Consider the following 19,262-nt stretch of genomic DNA (forward strand, 5'->3'; position numbering starts at 1 on the left):
CAGAAACCAGATATATATCAACAGCTACAGTGGTAAAGGAACAACAATACCTTCTGTTCCTCCTTCCTATCAGACCTGGAGATCACATGTCTTATTCTGCCTGGTGTCTCTTCAGCACCAGAGGCCAACAGATGCTGGATTAGCTGGGAAAAATGCTGTGAGAACAGGGATAGAGTGACATGCTGACTGATGATTGAGACTTGAAGACCACCTTGTTAGGTACGTTGCTCTATCGTGTTCTTTGATCTTCATCACCCTACAGATGATCCACTTACAGACCTAGCCTCTAATTCTTTTGTTTTGTTTGTGCGTTTTGGTTTTGTGTTTGTTTGTTTTTCTGATTTATGGCACATAAAATTATTTCAGGCTGATGCCAATTATCCATGGCAAAGGATTATTGTTGCTCGAGGTTACATGCAGTTATCTAGTGTGCTAGCACACAAAATGGCTGACATCACTAATTTTTATCTCCTGCAGGAAAAGAACAACACTGCCTCATTTCGGTAGCCACTTCCTCATAATTTCCACATTTAGTTAATGAGATGAATAGCAATTTATAAAGCTCTTCACCACTCGGGCCCTGTCTGTTTTCTCAGGGAAGGGTGGGCTGCACTCCAGGACAGCAAGATTCAGATAGGTACCCTGGCCTGCCAGGACTCATTCTCCTTGGGATGCACTTCACAAAAGCAGGGAAAAGCTCCTCTGTTTGACAGGAGTGCTTCTCCATCCAGATGGTGATTTCAGAGGCACCTGCGTTACTTTGGCTATTGCTGTAGAGAGGCTCACGTGCATTATTTCAAAGGCAGTCTTTCTGTTTCTCTCCTGATGCTTTCAAAACAGCAAAACACTGACATACTTCACACCTCAGTACTGGTGGCTTAGGGATAATGGTAACTTCTTTTCCTTCCTTTAAATAGTGCTTGATCCAGAAGCCGATTTTTCATTTTTCTTTGGCTGAGCACAGGTCAGTTAGCTTTCACAATGCTCTATGAGCTTTGCGCGTTCGATGGGGCAGGGATGAGGGGCGTGTTATTTGGGTAGAGGCGACAGGTTTTGGGGATTCGTTTAGGCTGGATGGCACTTACTCGGCGACAGCCTGTCAACCTGACCTTTATTTTTGCCAACAGTGGCAAAACAGCAGACACCATCAGGTGGCTTTAAACTCTTCCCCGGCGCGGTACGCTCGGTGACCTCCCCCGAGCTACCTGCCCGGCTCATGGTGGGGGCACGGAGGGTTCCCTTCTTCCCCGCTTTACGGAGCCGCCTGTCTCAACGATGACGCTGCGGCGATAGAGCGCCTTACGCCGCCACCGGGTTTCTCCGGGGGGCTTCGCGGGGTCCCGCTTCCTGCACAGCGCCCGTCCTCCCGCCTCCTGCCCGCCTGGACCAGGGGCCGCGTCCCGGGGGCAGTGCGGGGAGCCCCAGCTCGCGGGTCCCGGGGCTGCGGGCAGGGAAGGGGGAGGCAGCCCGGGTTCGCGGCGGGGTCACGGACACCCCGCCCGGGCGGGGCATCCCCGGCAGCGGCGCGGGGGGGGCCGCGGCCGGAGCGCGCGCCCGCCGCTCCCCGCGCCTCCAAGCGTTGCGCACCTTTCGGGACCGGGCGCTGATTGGCGGGGCGCTGCCAGTGACATCAGCCGGCTCACTTCCCATTGGCCGGCCCGTTGCTGGGGCCGTAGGACTTCCAGGGAGCCACTTAACCCCATCGGCGCCGCCGCCCCGCGCCGCCCCCGCCGCGGTCCCCCGCCCGAGGCCGCCGATGGCTCCTCCGGGCCGCCACCGGGCCGGCGGCGGGACCCCCGGGGGGGGGGGCAGAGCCGTGCCCCCCCCCCCGTCCCGCCCGCGGTGGAGCCGCGGCATCGCTGCTTTAGGGGGCCGGGGCGGGGCGCCCGGAGTAGCACGCGGCCTGGGGAGGGAGCGCGGCGATTGGCGGGGAGGCCGCCCGGCGGACACGCCCCCCCTAGAAAAGGGGAGCCGTGAGTGGCGGGGGGAGAAAGTAAACACAGCCGGCCGGCTCTGCCCGCGGACCGGCCGGGGCGGGAGGGGCTCCGCGCCTGACGTGATGGGCCCCGGCGCGGCCGCCCCCGGGCAGGAGCACGCGGGGCGCGGGGCGGGCGGCATTCTCTCCCCTGGCCCCTGCGCCGGACCCGGGCCGGCCGCGCGGGCGGCGCTCCCCCCTCGCCGTCTGCGCGCCGCCCCCGGGGGGCGGCGGTGAAGGACCTGCCCGGCGCCCCGCTATTTATTCGCCCCCACGCCCCCTTCCTCCTCCGCCCCGCTCTTTCCCGCGCCGCGGGCGGGCCATGGCTGGCGGCGACGCGGTCGGCCCGGTGGACGGGCACTGAGGGCGGACGGAGCCTCCCTTGTCGTCGGGGCGCGGCCGCACCATGTCGGCCGTCGCGTACGTGGACTTCGTAGCGGCGCAGTGCCTGGTCTCCATCTCCAACCGCTCCGCCGTGCCCGAGGCGGCGCGGCTGAAGGTGCCGGGTGAGGGGGAGGCGACCCGGGAGCTGCGCGACCCCCGCGACGCCTGGAAGGACTACTGCGCCCTGCTGGCCATCGCCAAGAGCCTGCTGGAGCTGAACAAGTACCGGCCGCTGCCCGCCCCCTCCGTCTGCAGTGACAGCGTGGAGAGCCCCGACGAGGACGCGGGCTCCGACAGCGACGCGGCCACCGAGCAGGGTTCCAGCCCGCCCCGCAGCCCCCCGCCGGGGCCGCCCCCCCGCCTGCGCGCCGCCGGGGCCGCCCCTAAGGGGAAGCTGGCGGCCGAGAAGCGGCACAAGTGCCCCTACAGCGGCTGCGGCAAGGTCTACGGCAAGTCTTCCCACCTCAAGGCGCACTACCGGGTGCACACAGGTCAGCGGTGGCGGAGGGAAGGGGGCGGGAGCGAGCGCTTGTCCTCGGATGAACCCGGCCAGCGGCGCGCCCGGCATCCCCGCGCGCCCCCCCCGCCCTGCTGCGCCGCTCTGGCTTCGGGCACGGCTCGTGTCTTTCCCTCCTTCACGCCCCTCTTCCTTTCCCCCGCTCTCCTCCCCCCTAGCTCTCATCGGCGCACCTTGTCCGGCGGGAGCTGGCGGCCGCCCCGGGCGGGGCTGCGGCAGCGCCTCTCGCCGCACCCTGCCCGCCGCCCACCTGCGCCGGCCGGGAGCCGGCCCGGGAATCGGCCCGGGAGCCGGCGGGCAGTGCGGGCCAGGCGGCAGATGCCGCGGAGCAAACTCCGGCGCGGCTGGAAGGATGACGGCGGGGCCGCCGAGTTCGCTCGGGGCGGCGGCGAGGGAAGCACAAGGGCGGCGGGATTGGGGTTTCCTGCCGCTGTAGGCGGACGAGCGCCTGCACCGGGTCAGAGCTCGGTACCTATTCCGCAAGGGGGGCGAGGGCAGCGCCGTCCCCACCCGCGCCCCTCTCGCTGTTCCCGCCGTCGGACTCGCGGCCTGGGCCGCAGAGTTGGCCGTGAGCTTCGCTCGGCTGCTGGGACGGACGTCGCGGGGCCGTGGCGCCGGAGCAGGGGCTGGCGGGGCTGCCGGCTCGGCTCGGGAGGGGGCGGCGGCGGCGTCTCCCGGAACGTCGGTGAGCTGCACCTCTGGGGCTTGCGGACACACCCCCCTCCGGCGGGCTGGATGGGCCGACTCGGGGAGCGCATCACCTGAGGCCGGTGTCAGGCGCTCGGGCTAGCGGTGGAGCCCCGGCGGAGCAGAGCACCGCCGGCTGCTCCCCGAGCTGCCCCGGCGCTGCCCCGCGCCGCGCCTCCGGCCGAGCGATGGAGGCGCCGTGCGGGGAGGACTGAGCCCGCTCCTCCTCCCGGCGGCAGCGCCTCGCACTGTCGGGTATCGCGATCCAGCTTCGACGCGTTCCACAAGGGCTTCATTCATCAAGCTGTGTGCTCCCATTCCCGGCCCTCGCCCGGGCGCCTCGGAGGGTGTGGCAACATGGAAACCTGGAGATAAAACGTATCTGCTGTAGCCTGGCCCCAAGGGAACAGCAGCTGCAGACTTCTCTGCTCGTTTGTTGGTTTTCGTTTTGGTGGGGTTTTTCCTATTTATTTGTTTGTTTTTAGACCGTCAGTGCAAGTGATTGAATAAAAACCTTTATGGGTCTGTGTTGCTCTTGAGGTCATAGTGAAGTACAAAAGGCTGCTTTAAAAATGTTCTGAATTGAAGGGTTGTGTGCAGGAGCAGAAAGGAGTGAATCAAAAGAGACAGACACTGCCAAGACATTTCACGTGCTTCACATCAGTTCTGTCAATGATGGTGCCTTTTGGGTTTTGTCTGGTGGTGGTGGTGCTTAGTGGTGTGATACAAAATGAGTTGATCACCCAAGGAATGTACTGTCAGGCATTGCTGTAGAATTTAAAATGGGCTCCTTACGATATGACCACATCTAAGCTCCAGCTCAGCTTCTGTTGCTCCAGTTTGCCGGTGTGCCTAGGTGTGTATGCACTGCGGAGGAGGAGGAGGAGGTGCTGGTTACCTACCGGTGCCCTGCTGGCAGATCTGGGTGCTTAGCTCAAAGAGGCTGGAGAGAAGGAGGTAGGATTACTGGGTATGGCTCAGCAATGAGCTCTGTGGTTAGACTTTCTCTCCGAACTGGGAAAGAGGATGGTCAGTGGTGACCCTATGTTGACCTCATGACCATTGCCAAGGGTTGTTGTGTTACCAGCTCAGAGACAGCAGCTCAGATGCTCTTTTGGTGGCTGGGTGTAACTGGTGCTCTCCATATTGTTGTCTCATAAGTGACAAAGAAAACATTAGTATAATTTCCATCTACTACCCCATGCTCCAATATCCACCCCGGTAAGAGAACCAGAATAGATGTTGGCTGAGATAGCATTCTGTGTGATGACATGTAAATTAATGTACTGTACAACCCACACAGCTTGCTGTAAGCAGTAGTGTTATTATAAGTACTGCTGAAGTGGTATGAGGATTAGTATGTGCTGCTCACAAGTGGGTGGCCTTAGCTCCAAGTATGAGGCGTTTGACTCAGACACACTGATGTACTGTCATGGTAGTTCTGTGTGATTAAAATCACTGCAGACATCCAGGAGTAATGAGCTTTCAGTGCTTTCTCATGTGAAGTTAATTGTAGCTAACTGAAATGCTAAACGATACTGATAATATTAATTCTTTATAGATATGACAACACTTCCTTAGCAACAGTGGGATTCAAGGGGACCTCCGGAGTTATCCATAACTGTACATTGAAGAGCATTAATGGGCCCTTCTTAGTACCATTTTACTTCCTTTTTTTTCAAATAATGTCTCTCTCAACTATCTGCCATTTTTCACCAGGCCACCAACTAGATTTTTTTCTGCAGTGTAGCCTTTAGTGAAAGTAGGGTGCACAGCCACTAGTAGAAGCTTCCTGGTCTAAGATTTTTAATATTTAATCCCAGTATTTCTATCTTGGAAAATGGTTTAAGGATTTTTGTTCACACTCGTGAACTTGTGCGTACTCACAGCTCTCTTTATTCCTGAATCCTAACCAAGCAAGTTGGGAATCTCTGTATCCTTCTCTTTCTATGGAGTGGTTGAGAATCTAAAAACTCACCAGTTCATCTTTGGTAGCCTAATGCAAAGCAAGAAACAAAATACCAAATCAAGGTAGAAGGGTAGAAGGCAGAAACTTGATGCTTAGAGGTCTGTATCTTATTAACCATTTTTTAAACTCGTTGGTTCAAAGGTTCCATATTTCAGATATTAAAAATGTCTATATAACTGTTTGCTTGAAGTTTGGGCCTTTGATGATAGTGCTAGTTCAATTTCCAGAAGGCCTAAATTACCCATCTGTCAGAAGTTGTCTTTTGAGTTGATCTTTACAGGAAAAGATCAGCAGGTGGCACTGCACATCCTACTTGTGCAAACAGCCCCCCTTGCTTGTGCTGCTAGGTGAGACCCAAGCCCTGGAAGTGGCACAGAGGTCAGGGAAAGGTGAAGGACCCGTGTGACCAAGAAATAGACAAGCAACAGTGGATAAGCAAGAGTTACCTTCAAAATGCACAGAATTCTCTAAATTCTCTAGGTAGGTTTAGAGGTTTGGTTATGACAGGTGTTGTGTAGTGTTGTTATTAGCCTCAAAGATGGAGCAGGGGGAACAGCTTAATAGAGAGGGATGTGCAGGCCAGAGGGTTTCCGGGGAAAATAAAGGCATATGAGAACAAACAAGCAATCTCAGTCTGTAGGCCTGGCCAGGGACTGCAGGGCAAAGGGCAGGGAAAGAAACTGGCAGGAGAAACAAGCTGTGCGAAATTAATGTTTGCTATGATGGTGTGAATATAATCCAGTTCAAAGGCTGATGACCACTGAGACCAGATCTTCTCTGTCCCTCCTTCCTGATCAGGAAGGTACCGTAAAAGTAGCTTGTGAGATGCTTCCTCCTCCTGGATTTGTAGGTGTTTACTTGCCTGTATTGATGTATTGATGATTGATGAGGATTGATGAGGATTGATTGAGGATTGATGAGAATTTCAATATACTCATCAGATGCCCTTAATTAAGAGTTTAGATGCCCAAAACCCAGATGTGGGAAAAGTTCCCCATCTTCAACTAGGCTTTTCAGCCAGCTGTAATCATCATGTAAACTGGATCCAAACAATGCCAAGGTATTCGTTACACCAGGCAGTTGATGCACTCTTCAGTGCTCCCAGCATTTGGCTCTCACCAGTGCTGGGAAGCAGGGCTTAGGCAGAAGTGTGAACCCATAGGCTGACAGGGAAGTGGAAGAGCATTTCTAGTAGAGAGTAGGAACAGGCACTGCAGCTGCCTGTTGCTGCTATCCAGATATTGTGGTGTTGGACCAGCCCCTGTATGGGTTTGGTTCAACTGTACTGCTTTGTTATTTGTGTTCCAGATTATCTCACTCAACAGACTGTATGATGCTGGTATGTTGACAGTCCTCTGCTCGCCGAGATCTTTCTCAGTAATTTTGTTTGAGCATAATCTGAAATTCAGCATTTGAAGACCCTCCTATCCAGCTCATGCCATGTCACTTAGCCAGATCCTTTAGAATAGGACCCAAGAGCAAAAAGTGGAGCCAACAACACATTTTTTCTTAAATACAGACTGCAGTGTGAAATACCATGGTGAATGAGAATGCACAAATTGCTGGAGTTCTAATGGGCATGTTTCCGGGTCTTGTAGAAACATGATGATCTTGACTGGGAGCCTTGCCAGCTGAGTAGGGTAGGCAGAAATCCTCAAGATTAGGTTTGAAGTTGTCCAGTTTCCAGTTGTCTTGTTTTCTAATAAAAAATTAAGGTTTTAAGCAAGTGTATATGTCACTTGTGGGAAAATGCTCCAGAAAAGTTTATCAATTGTGTCAGCAGGACAAAGTTCACATGTAGGACAGAAGCAGTGAGCAGGCATTATCCATAAGAGCACCATTCCTACTTCCAGATGGATGTATTGGAATTTCAGCTTTACAGAGTTCTGCACACTGTTAGTGCTGTGGCACTGAAGACCATGTGCTGGGTGTCCCTGCTCTTGTTAGCCTCTGTTTCTTGCAGCGCCAGCTGTTAGGATTGCTGCAGGAACTTCTTTGTTCCTCTTTGTTGGCTGCTGTGGTGTTGTGCACCAGGCTGCTTCTCCTGTGCTTCTGGCCTTGAAAAGCTTCCAAGCCTGCATCTGGAAGAGCAGGGAAGGGCCAATTTAGGACTAAAGGGTCTGCGGGAGTGATGGCAAAGAATACTTCACTGTTCACGTGTGGTAGTGCAGTTCACCATCTGTATTCAGGTTACGATGAACATGCACAGCCTAAAAGCACTCTATAAATACCTTAAATTTGAAGGAAAAGTGTATTGAAACATTGGCTAATAAGTTCAGAGTGAGATATCAAAAGTTATATTGTCTTTCTGAATGCATCTAAAATTGGATTCCTCCTTTCCCCATCAAAGATGTTTCCTCTTAGCAAGGAAATTTGATTATTCATACAGGACAAGAACTTAAACACAGTGTCCTTTGATCTCGGGTAAGTGCCCTAAGCACCAGGCTAGGAGTTAATCTCTCTCCATTGTTCAGCTAATATTCAAGTATTACTGCAAAATGGAGGAAGTTCACATGAAGATAAGCCAGGAAAGCAGAAGAGCAAAGAACTTGTCTCCAAGAACGTACTGCTGAGGGTTCTCATCTCAGCTACAAAAGCATAGATATAGCTCTCTGGTGAGGTTTGGAATGATATTCCATCTCCCAAGGAGCTTACCTGACTGATATGTCTCTCTCTCTCTATGTTTATGTGTATAGAGGCACAGTCCTCCCAAGAAAGCCTTTGGTAATACAGTCAAGGAGGTTTGTGCTCTGACAGAGAAGATGAAAGGGCATCCTTGCATCTGGTACTGTGTCACAGTGGGATAACAGCAAGACAATTTTCCTGGAATTTACACTCTGAAACAACAGGTTGTAGCAGGTGGTTTTGCATCTGGACTTCTGAAAGAGACTCAAAATACCTGTATGTCCAAGCAGCTGTTGAGTGGTACTTCTGAGAATGTCAGAACATCACAGATACTTGCTGAAAGTAGCGTTTTAATACTTGAACTAACCTGTTGTGTTTAATTCTAAGTCCTGGCAGAATAAATCTCTTTCTGGAACCTGAATCCATCTGTTGCCTATCCCATCTGTTTGATCTGTTGGCTGGTTGGATGACCACGGTTTAGGTGTTCTAGAAAGCATTGGTTTAGGCATGTGGTCCTTTACATCCTCACTGCTGATCTCTGCCTGCACCACTATCTGTACCTGGTTGCCATGTGTTCTAGTGATCTGATTTTGGAATATCTCAGAAGAGGAAAAAGCCTGCTTGAAAGGCCTCCAATCTGTCTGTCCTGAAAAGATCTATGTTCTCACCAGAATATCTTGCATGTGGACATTCAGTCAAAGTCCAGTGTTCCCCAGGAAATTGTTCGTTCAGGATGTGTGGGGCAAATAACCCGGGGAGAAAAGTGAGTTACCTGAGAAAACAGATATTCTCTGTATTAAAGCCACATGAACTGCAGCTCCTGACCTCAGTCATCCACACATAAAGTGGCATTTTGTGGTGAGAAGGCAGGTGACTAATCAGGATACCACTACTACCTGTACTTATGTTAATGAGTCTGCTAATGCCCACTCTGTATTCTTTTTTCAGAAGCTCTTTCTGCATAAGACTGCAGTGTGGGAAAGCTGGAAATGTCCCAGGGTAGGGAAAAAAAGATTTTTTTTGTCTATTTAGAATTTAAATTAATTTAAATAAAAATTTAGAATAAAATTAGAATTTTATTTAGAATAAATATTTAGAATCAAATAAATTTAGAATAAAATTGAGAATAAAATGAAGTGGACGTGCCTCAGGTCATACAAAGTAGCTTGGATATAGAGTTTAAACTTGCACAGAAATAACATATTAAACATTTGTTGTAGAGGGTGGGGAGAAGGAACAAGTCGAAAATGGCAGGTGTAGCTAGAGGGCTAAGATTAAAAGGTTCTGCAAAGACCTTTACATCCATATGGGATTTGCAGTAAGCCAGGGTTTAAGGAGCAGGAGTTATTTTGACTGTAGAGAAGACCTGTGAAGCACCACTATTAACTTATACTGAGAATAAGCTGTCTCTCACTATATTCCTGGTGTCACACAGCACAAAAAATGGGAGTCTGCATAGGTGTATAATAGGTGTATTACCTAGTTCCTATTACCTATAAATCGGTTTATCATTCACTTTTTACTTCTGTAAGCTACCCTGGATACATGTGTATATACATACTCTTTTTTTAAAGAAAATTATTTACCTCTTGTGACTGTTGTCTTACGATCCAATCACACATCGTTTCAAATTATCATGCTGTACCATTGACCTTTCCTTCATTTCTTGATGGAAAATCCCATCGAAGGCAAACTTAAAAAGTCAGTAGCATGCAGCCGCTAAGGGAAACAGTCTGTAACAGCACTGTGTGTTGATGTTTCATTCTGCTGTTTCAAGCTTTAGCATTACTACCCACAAAACTAAGGGAGAAAAATCCTAAGTATAAGATAAGCCTTGCCTGAGCTGACGCAGAAATCCGTATCTTCAGATGGAGGCAGCACTAGATTGCACTGCAGTTCTCTGGGCCACTGCCTGCCCAGCAAGCATATGAGCTGCGAGACTTGTTTCCTCAGAGGGCTCTTCCACAGACATCTCTGCTGCAGAAAAAGAAAGCATGTCAAATACAGCAGATACAACCCCAGCTTTGCTGAGTGGATGGTTATCACATGCTGTCAGCCATCTCTGCCTTGCTTTAAGTGCTTCCTGGGGACACACTCCTCGCCTGCTTTGCACCTGTTGAGACTGTCACTGAGGTACCATCTCTTTGGGCTGGTGTCATCCCTTGTAGCTTTGTGGCCAAGGGGAGCAGTGAATTCTCAAGCTTGGAAATGACCCCCCAAGAACCTGGAAAAGCCTTCCTTCGCCTTGTCTCTGAGAAGCATGGAGTTTAATGCATCCAGGTGTTAGGGATTCTGCCTACTTTCCTATGGGTGTAGCAGGGTGGAAAACAGATGGTGATTGCTGCTACCACTCCAAAAGTGTCTGAGGAAGCTGCTCACATAGGCACAGTCAGTCACTGAATCCACACTCGCACCACATAGAGGTCAGCAAAGACAGATGGGAAGGGTCTTCTGTAGAGAGTTGCAGCAAGGTTTATTGCAAACTCACACTGAAGGGGACCAAGGATAACAGCCCACGCCAAAGGGATCCAGTGACAAAAGACAGGGATTCAATGCAGTGTTTCAGGTTAAGTATGGGGTCAGGAGCCAATGGTGTGGGGACACAGGGGTGGCACAAGGGCAGGGCAAAGGCTAGTAACCTCTAGAAACTGAGGCAGATTAACCTAGTGTGGCAGAGCACCATGGGGAAGCCTTTGGTCTTGCCCCAAGCACTGAGGCTTTCTTGAAGCCTGTAGTAGATTCTTCCAGGGCATCACCCTAGAAGTTCCTCTGATAGGCTCAAGGGCCTCCACATATGGGCACTTCCAAAGTGGCTGTGACAGCCTCTGCAGGTTTGTATTGCTGAGGTGGGGAAGCCGTTCTTCACTACTGTACTTAGGAGCTTGGCAGTGAATGGGGGGCACTGCTGGTGGCATCCAGATGCATCCAAGGGAGCGTGGCCACCCATCTCTTCCCATGATCTCTGCTGTGACCCCATCCATGTGCACTGCAGCTTTGCTGTTGGTAGCAAGGGGTCTCTGCACCGTGCCAGGCTCCTGCAGCCTTTGTATCCTCCCCCAGCTGAGCCCAGGGTTGATTGCCTACAGAGTACAGTACCAAAGACACAGTGGGTGAGGTGATCCTCAGGTGATCCTGAGCAAGTCCTGCCTTTCTCCAGAGCTTTGTGGTTACACTGCATAACCTTAGAGTGCTTTCCACTGGCCTGTGCAATGGATGTGTGGGGTAGCAGCGGTGGAGGTCATGCTGCTGTCATGTGGCAGAGGGAATTCCAGAAGCAGGGCTTCATTTTATCTTCCCATGTGGAAGGGCATGGGGGAGGAGTTCAGTCTCTTAAGGGCTGCTTGAGGCCAGATCTTCTATGCTACTTTTAGACACTCAGGTTGGATACTATCATGCCTAAAATGTAGGTGCCTCTCCCCAAAGCCTGATGTTTTATCCAGCTTAGGCACCTGATCTCCCTGTTTACAGCTGGGCGCTTCTGCAGACTGAAGAGCCGTCCTGAGGTAGATGGTTGGAAATGTGGTTTCTGGGGATGAGGCAGGATGCTTCGGTTGCTCCCACTGCTCTGGGGTATCAGTGCCTGACACAGAGGCATATACTAGATGGCCCCACGTGTGCAAGATGTATAGCACTCCTCCTACACTCCCAGGGGAAGCAAGAAAGCTGTTCTCCGCCTCCCACTGCCACCTGCTTCCAGGAGCTCTGACAGAAACCATGAGATAGATTTCAAAAGAGCAGCACAAGTGAAATGTTTGCCACAGATGCTAAGGGCTGGCACTGGGCAAGGGTGGTGGTGTGAGGTCTCTGTACAGCTCCTGGTGCTGCTCCACTGTGTAGCTGCAGCCATGGCCTTCATGCACACGTGACCCTACATACTGTTTTAATTAATTTGTATTATACAGGCGGTGGTTGTTCAAAAGGTCTTCCAACCATGTCTAAAAGCATACGTCAGGGAGCCAGGAAATGCATTTATAACAAACGAAATAGCCCTTGCTCATGATGGTTGGCAGCTCCGCCTCCACCAGGCTTGGGCAGGCAGCTGGCTTGACTTCCTCTGCTCCATCCTTCTCCCCTGACTGAGAAACAGTATGGTCATGAGGCAAAGGAGACAAGCACAGGGGCAGCAGCCACAGGGCTGTGTTGTCACCTGTGCAGTCCCACTCATCCAGCTCAGCTCCATGGTATGCTGGTTGGAATAGGGCAGCTGCCTGTTAAGGAGCACAAATAATTAGGAGCCCAAATAGTGAAGCATTATTCAGGGAGGCTTACTGGGGCTTTCAGGGCCCCTGGTGTAACTACACCTCAGCTTACCTGGCCTGTCCTTATCCTTCTTTGGCCTTTTGGATGCCATCAGTGAATCCCTCCCTGCAACTCTACCATACTTTATACTAATTGTTGTCCTCCTGGCTTCAGGACTGTTCCTTCAAGTCTGTAGCTTTTTGTCTCTGCTGTTGTGTCTGGGGAGAACTCCAGGACCCACTTTGTAAATCACTCCTTTTTTGTTGATCTTTGAATGTAAAATGAGCTCACCTGTTGTGTCAAAGCCTCAAATACCAATAAATACTGGAGTTCCTGAATTTCTTTCCAATGCTTCCAAGCTGGAAAATCTCTGGGATAGTTTTTAATATTTCATGGTTGACTATAAATAGCTGTCACAAAGCTGCCATTTATATTCCCTTCAGGAGGCTCTGAAGAAAGTAAATTAAGGCATCAAACCTGCAGCAGTTCATGGTGGAAAGCTTTTGTGTGAACTTAAACACCTTCAGTTTCCATCTGTGCTGTGTACTAGGGTCAGCCTTGCTGCTCCAGAGGCACTGTGTTTGTGCCTGAAGGCAAAGCCTGTACCACCCACAGAAGTCAGCTGTAGGGATGTGGAGTGCCAGGAAGATGATGTCGTGTGCACTTCAATCTTTGCACCTTTGTTTTGTAAAAGCAAAGTTGCAGTGTTGTTTAGGTTAAGGTGTTTGGCTTTGTTTTTCATCGTTACAGCAAACATTTATTCTGATAAAGTGTGAATAATGAGGTGTTTTTCCTTTCTTGAAATTAGCTAAGAGATTGATACTTTCTGGAACACCTTAGATTTCCAGAGGAAGGGCTGAAAGGGAAGCACGGGACTTCCCTCTGGAGGTGCAGCAGTTTTGCCCTACATATTTGCAGCCCTACATATTCACTGCTCTCCCTGATGCCTCTCCACTCAGTTCTTCCCGGGCTGGAATGACTTGTCCTAGGTGAAGGATTTTTTTTTTTTGGCATAAATTTCTGACTGTTACAAATAATTCAGTAGAATGGAAGTGTCAGAGGAATAATTCTGGCACACCTTTCCCAAGCTACAGTAGTGAGACCAACATGAAAAACATACAGGCACAGGCAGAGCTCATCTGTTGTTTTGACAGTCTTCAGGTCACGTAAGGTTCTGCACTAGAATGTGAGTTTCATGTGTTAGGAGGGGTTTTTGGCTTCTACTGGAGGTGAGATTGAAACCTGATGAGGGGAGTTAGCAACAACTCCACAGACATTGGCACCATGGCAGGAAACAAAAGCAGCTTTTTTCCCTCAGCAGCATGTTCTGTGGCTCCCTCAGCAAAGATGGCATGTGCCGATCTGCACTACCCCTGCCCCCGTAAATCTCTTGTCATCCTTTCTTCCCCACAGGTGAGCGACCATTCCCCTGCACGTGGCCTGACTGCCTTAAGAAGTTCTCCCGCTCTGACGAGCTCACACGGCACTACCGAACCCACACCGGTGAGAAACAGTTCCGCTGCCCCCTCTGCGAGAAGCGGTTCATGCGGAGCGACCACCTGACCAAGCACGCCCGCCGCCACACCGAATTCCACCCCAGCATGATCAAGCGATCCAAAAAGTCCAGCTCCAGCAGCTCCTTGTGAAGGCAGGGCTGGCCCTGGGGGAGGAGTGGGGAAGAGGCAGGCTGTGGCAAGGACGCAGGCCGTGGTGCCAGGGCACGAGCATCCACTGCGGTGCCGGTCACCCTCGCTGTCCAAAAGCACATGTAGCCGGCATTAAAAAAAAAAAAAAAAGTACTCAGTATCCCCCTCCCCATCTTCCACCTCCTGGCTCTGCCCTGAGAACAACAGTCTGGAACAAGTGGACTGTGGGGTGAGAGGAGGGAAGGGGCAGCCAGTGAGGAGGCGACCACCTCTTCCAATGTAATGCGTTGATACTGGTGTACATACATACGACTGGGCGGTCTGGCCTGTGCCACCACAGTAGCATGACCCCAAAGTCTTTGTGATTGCTGTGTCATGAACGTTTTGTTGAACAGTGTAATGCTGCTTGTATTTAGAGTCTGTCGAGTAAAAACACTTTCCGAGTCACATAAATAACTCAGATAAAAACTCCATAGCACATTGTAGAAGTGGGTTTATTTCTGTGTATCTTCTGCGATCCTGCACTTAAAGAGACTATTAAGAGAAATATTACATATGTTACCGATAGTGACTGATTGATATACTGAGATAAGGTGAATTTATACTCAATAAGGCCCATTAAAGTAAATAGGTATTTTTAATTTTTCTTTATATTAACTATACTTTTGAATATCAGCTGGACTTTTCCAGTAAAAACATGTATGATTCAAGAAGATACTTAAAGCAAAAAAATCCCCATAAAGAGCTCAGTAATTTTCTGACTGTGTGTGTATTTAGCTCTGTTATTCACTTACCTGGAAAAACACAACTCAGCCTAGATAATGTGGCGGGCATGTGGGAGCTAAGCATATGTCTCTCATATGATCCTGTACTTTACTTGTCAGTAATACAGTACTGTACTATAGAAATGCCACTAACAGTGCTTTATTCTGCTGTGGTTTTTTTGAGTGGGTGCACAAAGCAGCTACCATCTTTACAAACTGCTGCTTTTTTAAAGGCTTTTTCTCTTCCTACACTTGCCTTAAAGATTTATTCTCTTCATACCATGGCCTCACTCCCTTGGAGTCCTAGGGAGTTGTGTGTGTTTATGGAGAGAGTAGACCTTTTCTTAAGAGCACTCTGTTAATGGAAATACCTAAAATTACTGTAAGGAGCACTTTGGAAGGGCTCCTGTATCTCTTGATTGCTCTTTCTCTGGAGTATGGGGGAATACCACAAGCTAATTTGAAATACAGAAGGTGTCTTGCAATACTCCTTTATTACATAAGCTCCTCTTAGTACTTTGTACCTGTGTCATCTATGGCACGTCAAATGCTGATAAATAGTTAACTTTTATTTTAAAGCTATTTTTTGATCTTTAAAAGAAGCAGAAAGACCACTGAATGAAAACTTTCAGATGTGGTCATTAGTGAGTATTTCAAATTTTTTTACGTTAAAAGCATGAAATTTAAGAGATTATCAATGATACATTTTTTCCCCTCCCCAGTTGCAAAAAGGGGGAGAATTCTGTTTACACGTTACTTTTTTCCAGAAACATTCTTCTGTTTGGTTTTTGCTCCTTCCTCCAGAAGAGGAAGGGGTGGTGCAGCCCTACTACAGATACTTTGGGCCAAATTAATCTTGTGAGTACTTACACTGAAACCCAAAGTGTCTCCACTGCAGATGAATTTAGGTCATCTTGTAAAATTCTGTACATAAAAGATGTTGTTAGCACACCTGGAATTACAGTATCTTATTGTTTTATCTGATAAAAAGCTTGCTTCCTAGAAACAAACATAAAAAATTAACTCGGAGAGTAGAGTGTTTTCCTCTACAGTTGTATATGGCTTTCAGCATTAGAAATCAGTTTGCATACTGTGTTTTTACCTGTGTAGTTCATGATAGATTTTGTCTATGTGAAGAGAACTTCTTTTAAAGCATTGGGGATATTGAACAGTCTGTGGAATAAAAAGGGATGTGTTTTCTTCAGTGAAGACATCAGGAAACCAAGCACACTTTCTACCTCCGTTTCAGCTTTTTGAAACATTTATTTTAGAAACCAAACTTTAATTTCTCGTATTCAGATTGAGTCACAGGGACATAGGTTCTTTGTAATAAAAACTGGTAGTGTTGGTGTTTCTACTGATCTAGAAATACAGAAAGTGTTCTGCTTACCAGTCCTGTTAATGCTGCCTTGTGGAGTAGGGTCAGAGTCACAAGCAGCCCAATGAGATTCAAAGGTGCATCTGTGTTCATCTTTGTTCTTCTCTCTGAAGATCAAGCTAGATTTCAAGTCTCTGTCCTGCAGCCTGGATTGTTGCCATTTTGTGGGACAAATGCAGCACTTGGAAAATTAAAGTCCGATCCTGTGAAATACAAGAGACCCTCACATCCAATCAACCACAACTAGAAGCCACGGCTGATAAGCAGCTCCTAAATGAGTATGTAAACCTTTTGGTGACTACCAGGATTAACTGATATATGGAAGTAAATGGCCAGCTTTATGGTTTCCATGTTGTGTATTTAGGGTAGAATGCACACTTAAAGAAATGTTCCTGCAAAGTCTGAAATAGGCGGGAGGTACTTTAGTCCATGGGACAATGGGACATGCAAGGCATGTGTCACCACTGCCAGTGACAAGATCCTGTTTCTGAAAAAAACCCTTCCTAAATGGTAATGTATGCTGTATTTCAGCATTGGGCAGACAGGATTAATGTGATTCATTAATCACTAACAGAATGCTTTGGGAATTACCAGGTTTGGGGATATCATTATACCATTTTGTTAATTTGGTTTGGTTTTTTTCTTTCAGTAAAAGCATACAATGGCTTTAACACCTAAAATAAACTGCAGGTTAGATCCTTGCATCTTGAAGTTAAGTTTTGAATAGTGTTGCAAGTGTTGGAAAAGAAAAGGAAAATCAGGTTCTCTAATACTGTATGTACTTGTTGTACTATTTTGGAAGTACTTAATAGCGCTGAAGTTAGGACAGCTCCTCTCCTTGATTAAGGAAGTCCATTAGTATAGACAAGTCATGGATTTAAAGGTATAGCTATATAACATACTTCTTGAACTCTTTTCATGACCGACATTACAGATCTGTTTTCAGCTTGCAGATGGACTTAGGCCAGCATATAGCAGACTGGACACATACTTCAAAATGCTGTTCTACAAACCAGTGATCTGTAACACTGTAAAATACCAACTCCCAACAGTTTAATCAGTTTTATTTTTGTACAGTATTCGTATTCTTTATAAGTTATTTTGCTGTCCTGTTTTGTAAATCACATGAAATTGTAAAAAAAGGAAAAGAAAAAAAAAAAGTAGGCATAGATGTTTTTTGTACATATGTATATATATATTGTCCAAATAAAGAAAAAAGGAATAAAAAAACCCAAATGTTGTCTTGAATGACTGGAACCAAGCAGCAGTCATGTAAACCAGCCTGAATGACTAAAAAAAAATACTGCACATTATGAAATCCACAGTTTGAGCAGTGTGTGAACCAGCTTCTAAGGCCTTAGTGTTGCTAGTCAGCATTTAGCTTGGGTTGTCTTCCTCTACTTTTCCAGGATGTTTTCCCAGGCATTCCTTCTACTGATACAGCAGGGAGACAGAGACACAACTTGCACTCAGGTGAAAGTGTCCCATCACCTGCATGCTTCAGCTCCCAGGAAGTCTGTCTCCCACTGCTCCATGCCTTTTGAGCTCAGAGTAGTGCTCTCCCTCACACCGTGCAGCTGCTCAGCGAGCAAATGATGCTTCAGCCTGTGCAGCCACTCTGCTGTCCTGAGCATTCCATGGCTTTGGAGGGTTCACTGGTATGGAGATAAAAAACATCTGCTTGACTTCTGAAAGGGAAAGGCAAGGTACTCTGTGCCAAAAAATGACATGCACAGTCACTGGCAGCACAGTTACTGAAAGCAACCACTTACAGGAACTAACTTAACCTGGTACATGGCCATGGTGCTAGGATATGACTGCAAGATGAGCCCTGGACCCGAGGGAACATGTAACCTTCCAGCAATTCAGACAGGGACAAATGGATGGAAGATTGCCATCTGCAGCTGGAACAAAACTTTTAAGTAGCTTCCAGATTTGACTCGATGCTGAGTTGGAGTTTTCTTGTGTTGGAAGGCTAAAGGACAGATTAAAAAAAACTCAGCATGATGTTTTCCTTTTTCAGCTTGTCATTGATTTTATGAATAAGGGACACAGGACTGTGGCACTGGCCTCATTCCCTTGCAATCCCACCATAAAAGACTTTCCACAAATTTACCATTCTTCACCTTAAACCTTTAAATACTTGGTTTGAGTGCTGTAATTTACACAGCTACCACAATCTGCCTAGTGTATGGAAAGCCTTAGAAGGGTCTTTCCAACCACTGATATGTAGTACATTGTACAGAGGGGTCTTGCCAGGAGTGGTATAATTTTTTTCTAGGAATGGGTACATCATGCAAAGACTTGGGTTTTCTACAGAAGTGCTGCCAGCAGTGGTATGGAGAAGTGTGACCCTGAACACAGACCCGCTGATTCTGAGAGCACAATTTCTACAAGGTTCTAAGAGTTTTCTGTACTTTCATTTTTTCTCTGTGCCAAGGACAAAAGAAAGGAAACATGCCACAAAATGTCCTAAAAGTCTAGTTCAATGCCTGCAGAGTGGTTCAGAAAGCTGCATACAAGGAAGGCTGGCTTTCTGAATCTGCCTGCTGGGTGATCTGGATAATTTTGATCTCTGTAGGAGTCTATAACAACATTGTTCAACACTCACTCTTCCAGGGCTAAAGAGCCTGTGAGGTTTCATCTGTGAATCAGAGCTCTGTAATAACCACTACTTTCTCAATGACTTTTGCTGTGGAAACAAAACCTCTTTCGGGTTGAGCTCCTCACACTGCTCAGCCACATTAGAAAAATTTCTTCAGGAGTAACTAAATGCAAATGCCTAATTAACAGAACACTTTACTTACTCAAGTACTCTTTATGGGACTCTCTTAAAGCAGAGGAAGCTTTCCCAGTGGCAAGAATTTTTCAGCAATCATACTTTCACTGCCATGCTCTCCTCAGCTGAGAAACTCTGGCCCCTAAAACACCTCCTCAAACACTTCTACAGGTATTGTGGAAATATTCCCATTTCAAAAAGATAACGTCTTGACTGCCCTCTGTTCGAATCCTTTAACAGACATTTATTTCTGTACAATTACACAGTATTTTTCTGTCTCATTCATGGCTTTTGGGGTG

At 48.3% G+C, this 19,262-nt stretch overlaps 1 protein-coding gene across 1 annotated transcript; it reads left to right on the top strand.

Annotated features, from left to right (window-relative positions):
- Positions 1-2,216: 2,216 nt before the first annotated feature.
- On the top strand, positions 2,217-17,414 carry KLF9 (KLF transcription factor 9). Its single transcript, XM_005532879.3, has 2 exons — positions 2,217-2,850; positions 13,810-17,414. Exons 1-2 carry the CDS (start codon positions 2,382-2,384, stop codon positions 14,040-14,042), a joined length of 702 nt encoding a protein of 233 aa, XP_005532936.1. The 5' UTR covers positions 2,217-2,381; the 3' UTR covers positions 14,043-17,414.
- The last annotated feature ends 1,848 nt before the right edge of the window (positions 17,415-19,262 follow it).

This window comes from Pseudopodoces humilis, chromosome 4, assembly GCF_049639895.1.
Source record: "Pseudopodoces humilis isolate 2021_Gansu_Grassland_sample_001 chromosome 4, ASM4963989v1, whole genome shotgun sequence".
In the NCBI taxonomy this organism is placed as follows: Eukaryota; Metazoa; Chordata; class Aves; order Passeriformes; family Paridae; genus Pseudopodoces; species Pseudopodoces humilis.

What these genes read in the sequence shown, in the direction of transcription:
- KLF9 (XM_005532879.3), top strand. Translation starts at nt 2,382, where the DNA reads ATGTCGGCCGTCGCGTACGTGGACTTCGTAGCGGCGCAGTGCCTGGTC. An exon ending in GCACTACCGGGTGCACACAG is followed by an intron (nt 2,851 to 13,809) that starts GTCAGCGGTGGC and finishes TCTTCCCCACAG; the next exon opens with GTGAGCGACCATTCCCCTGC.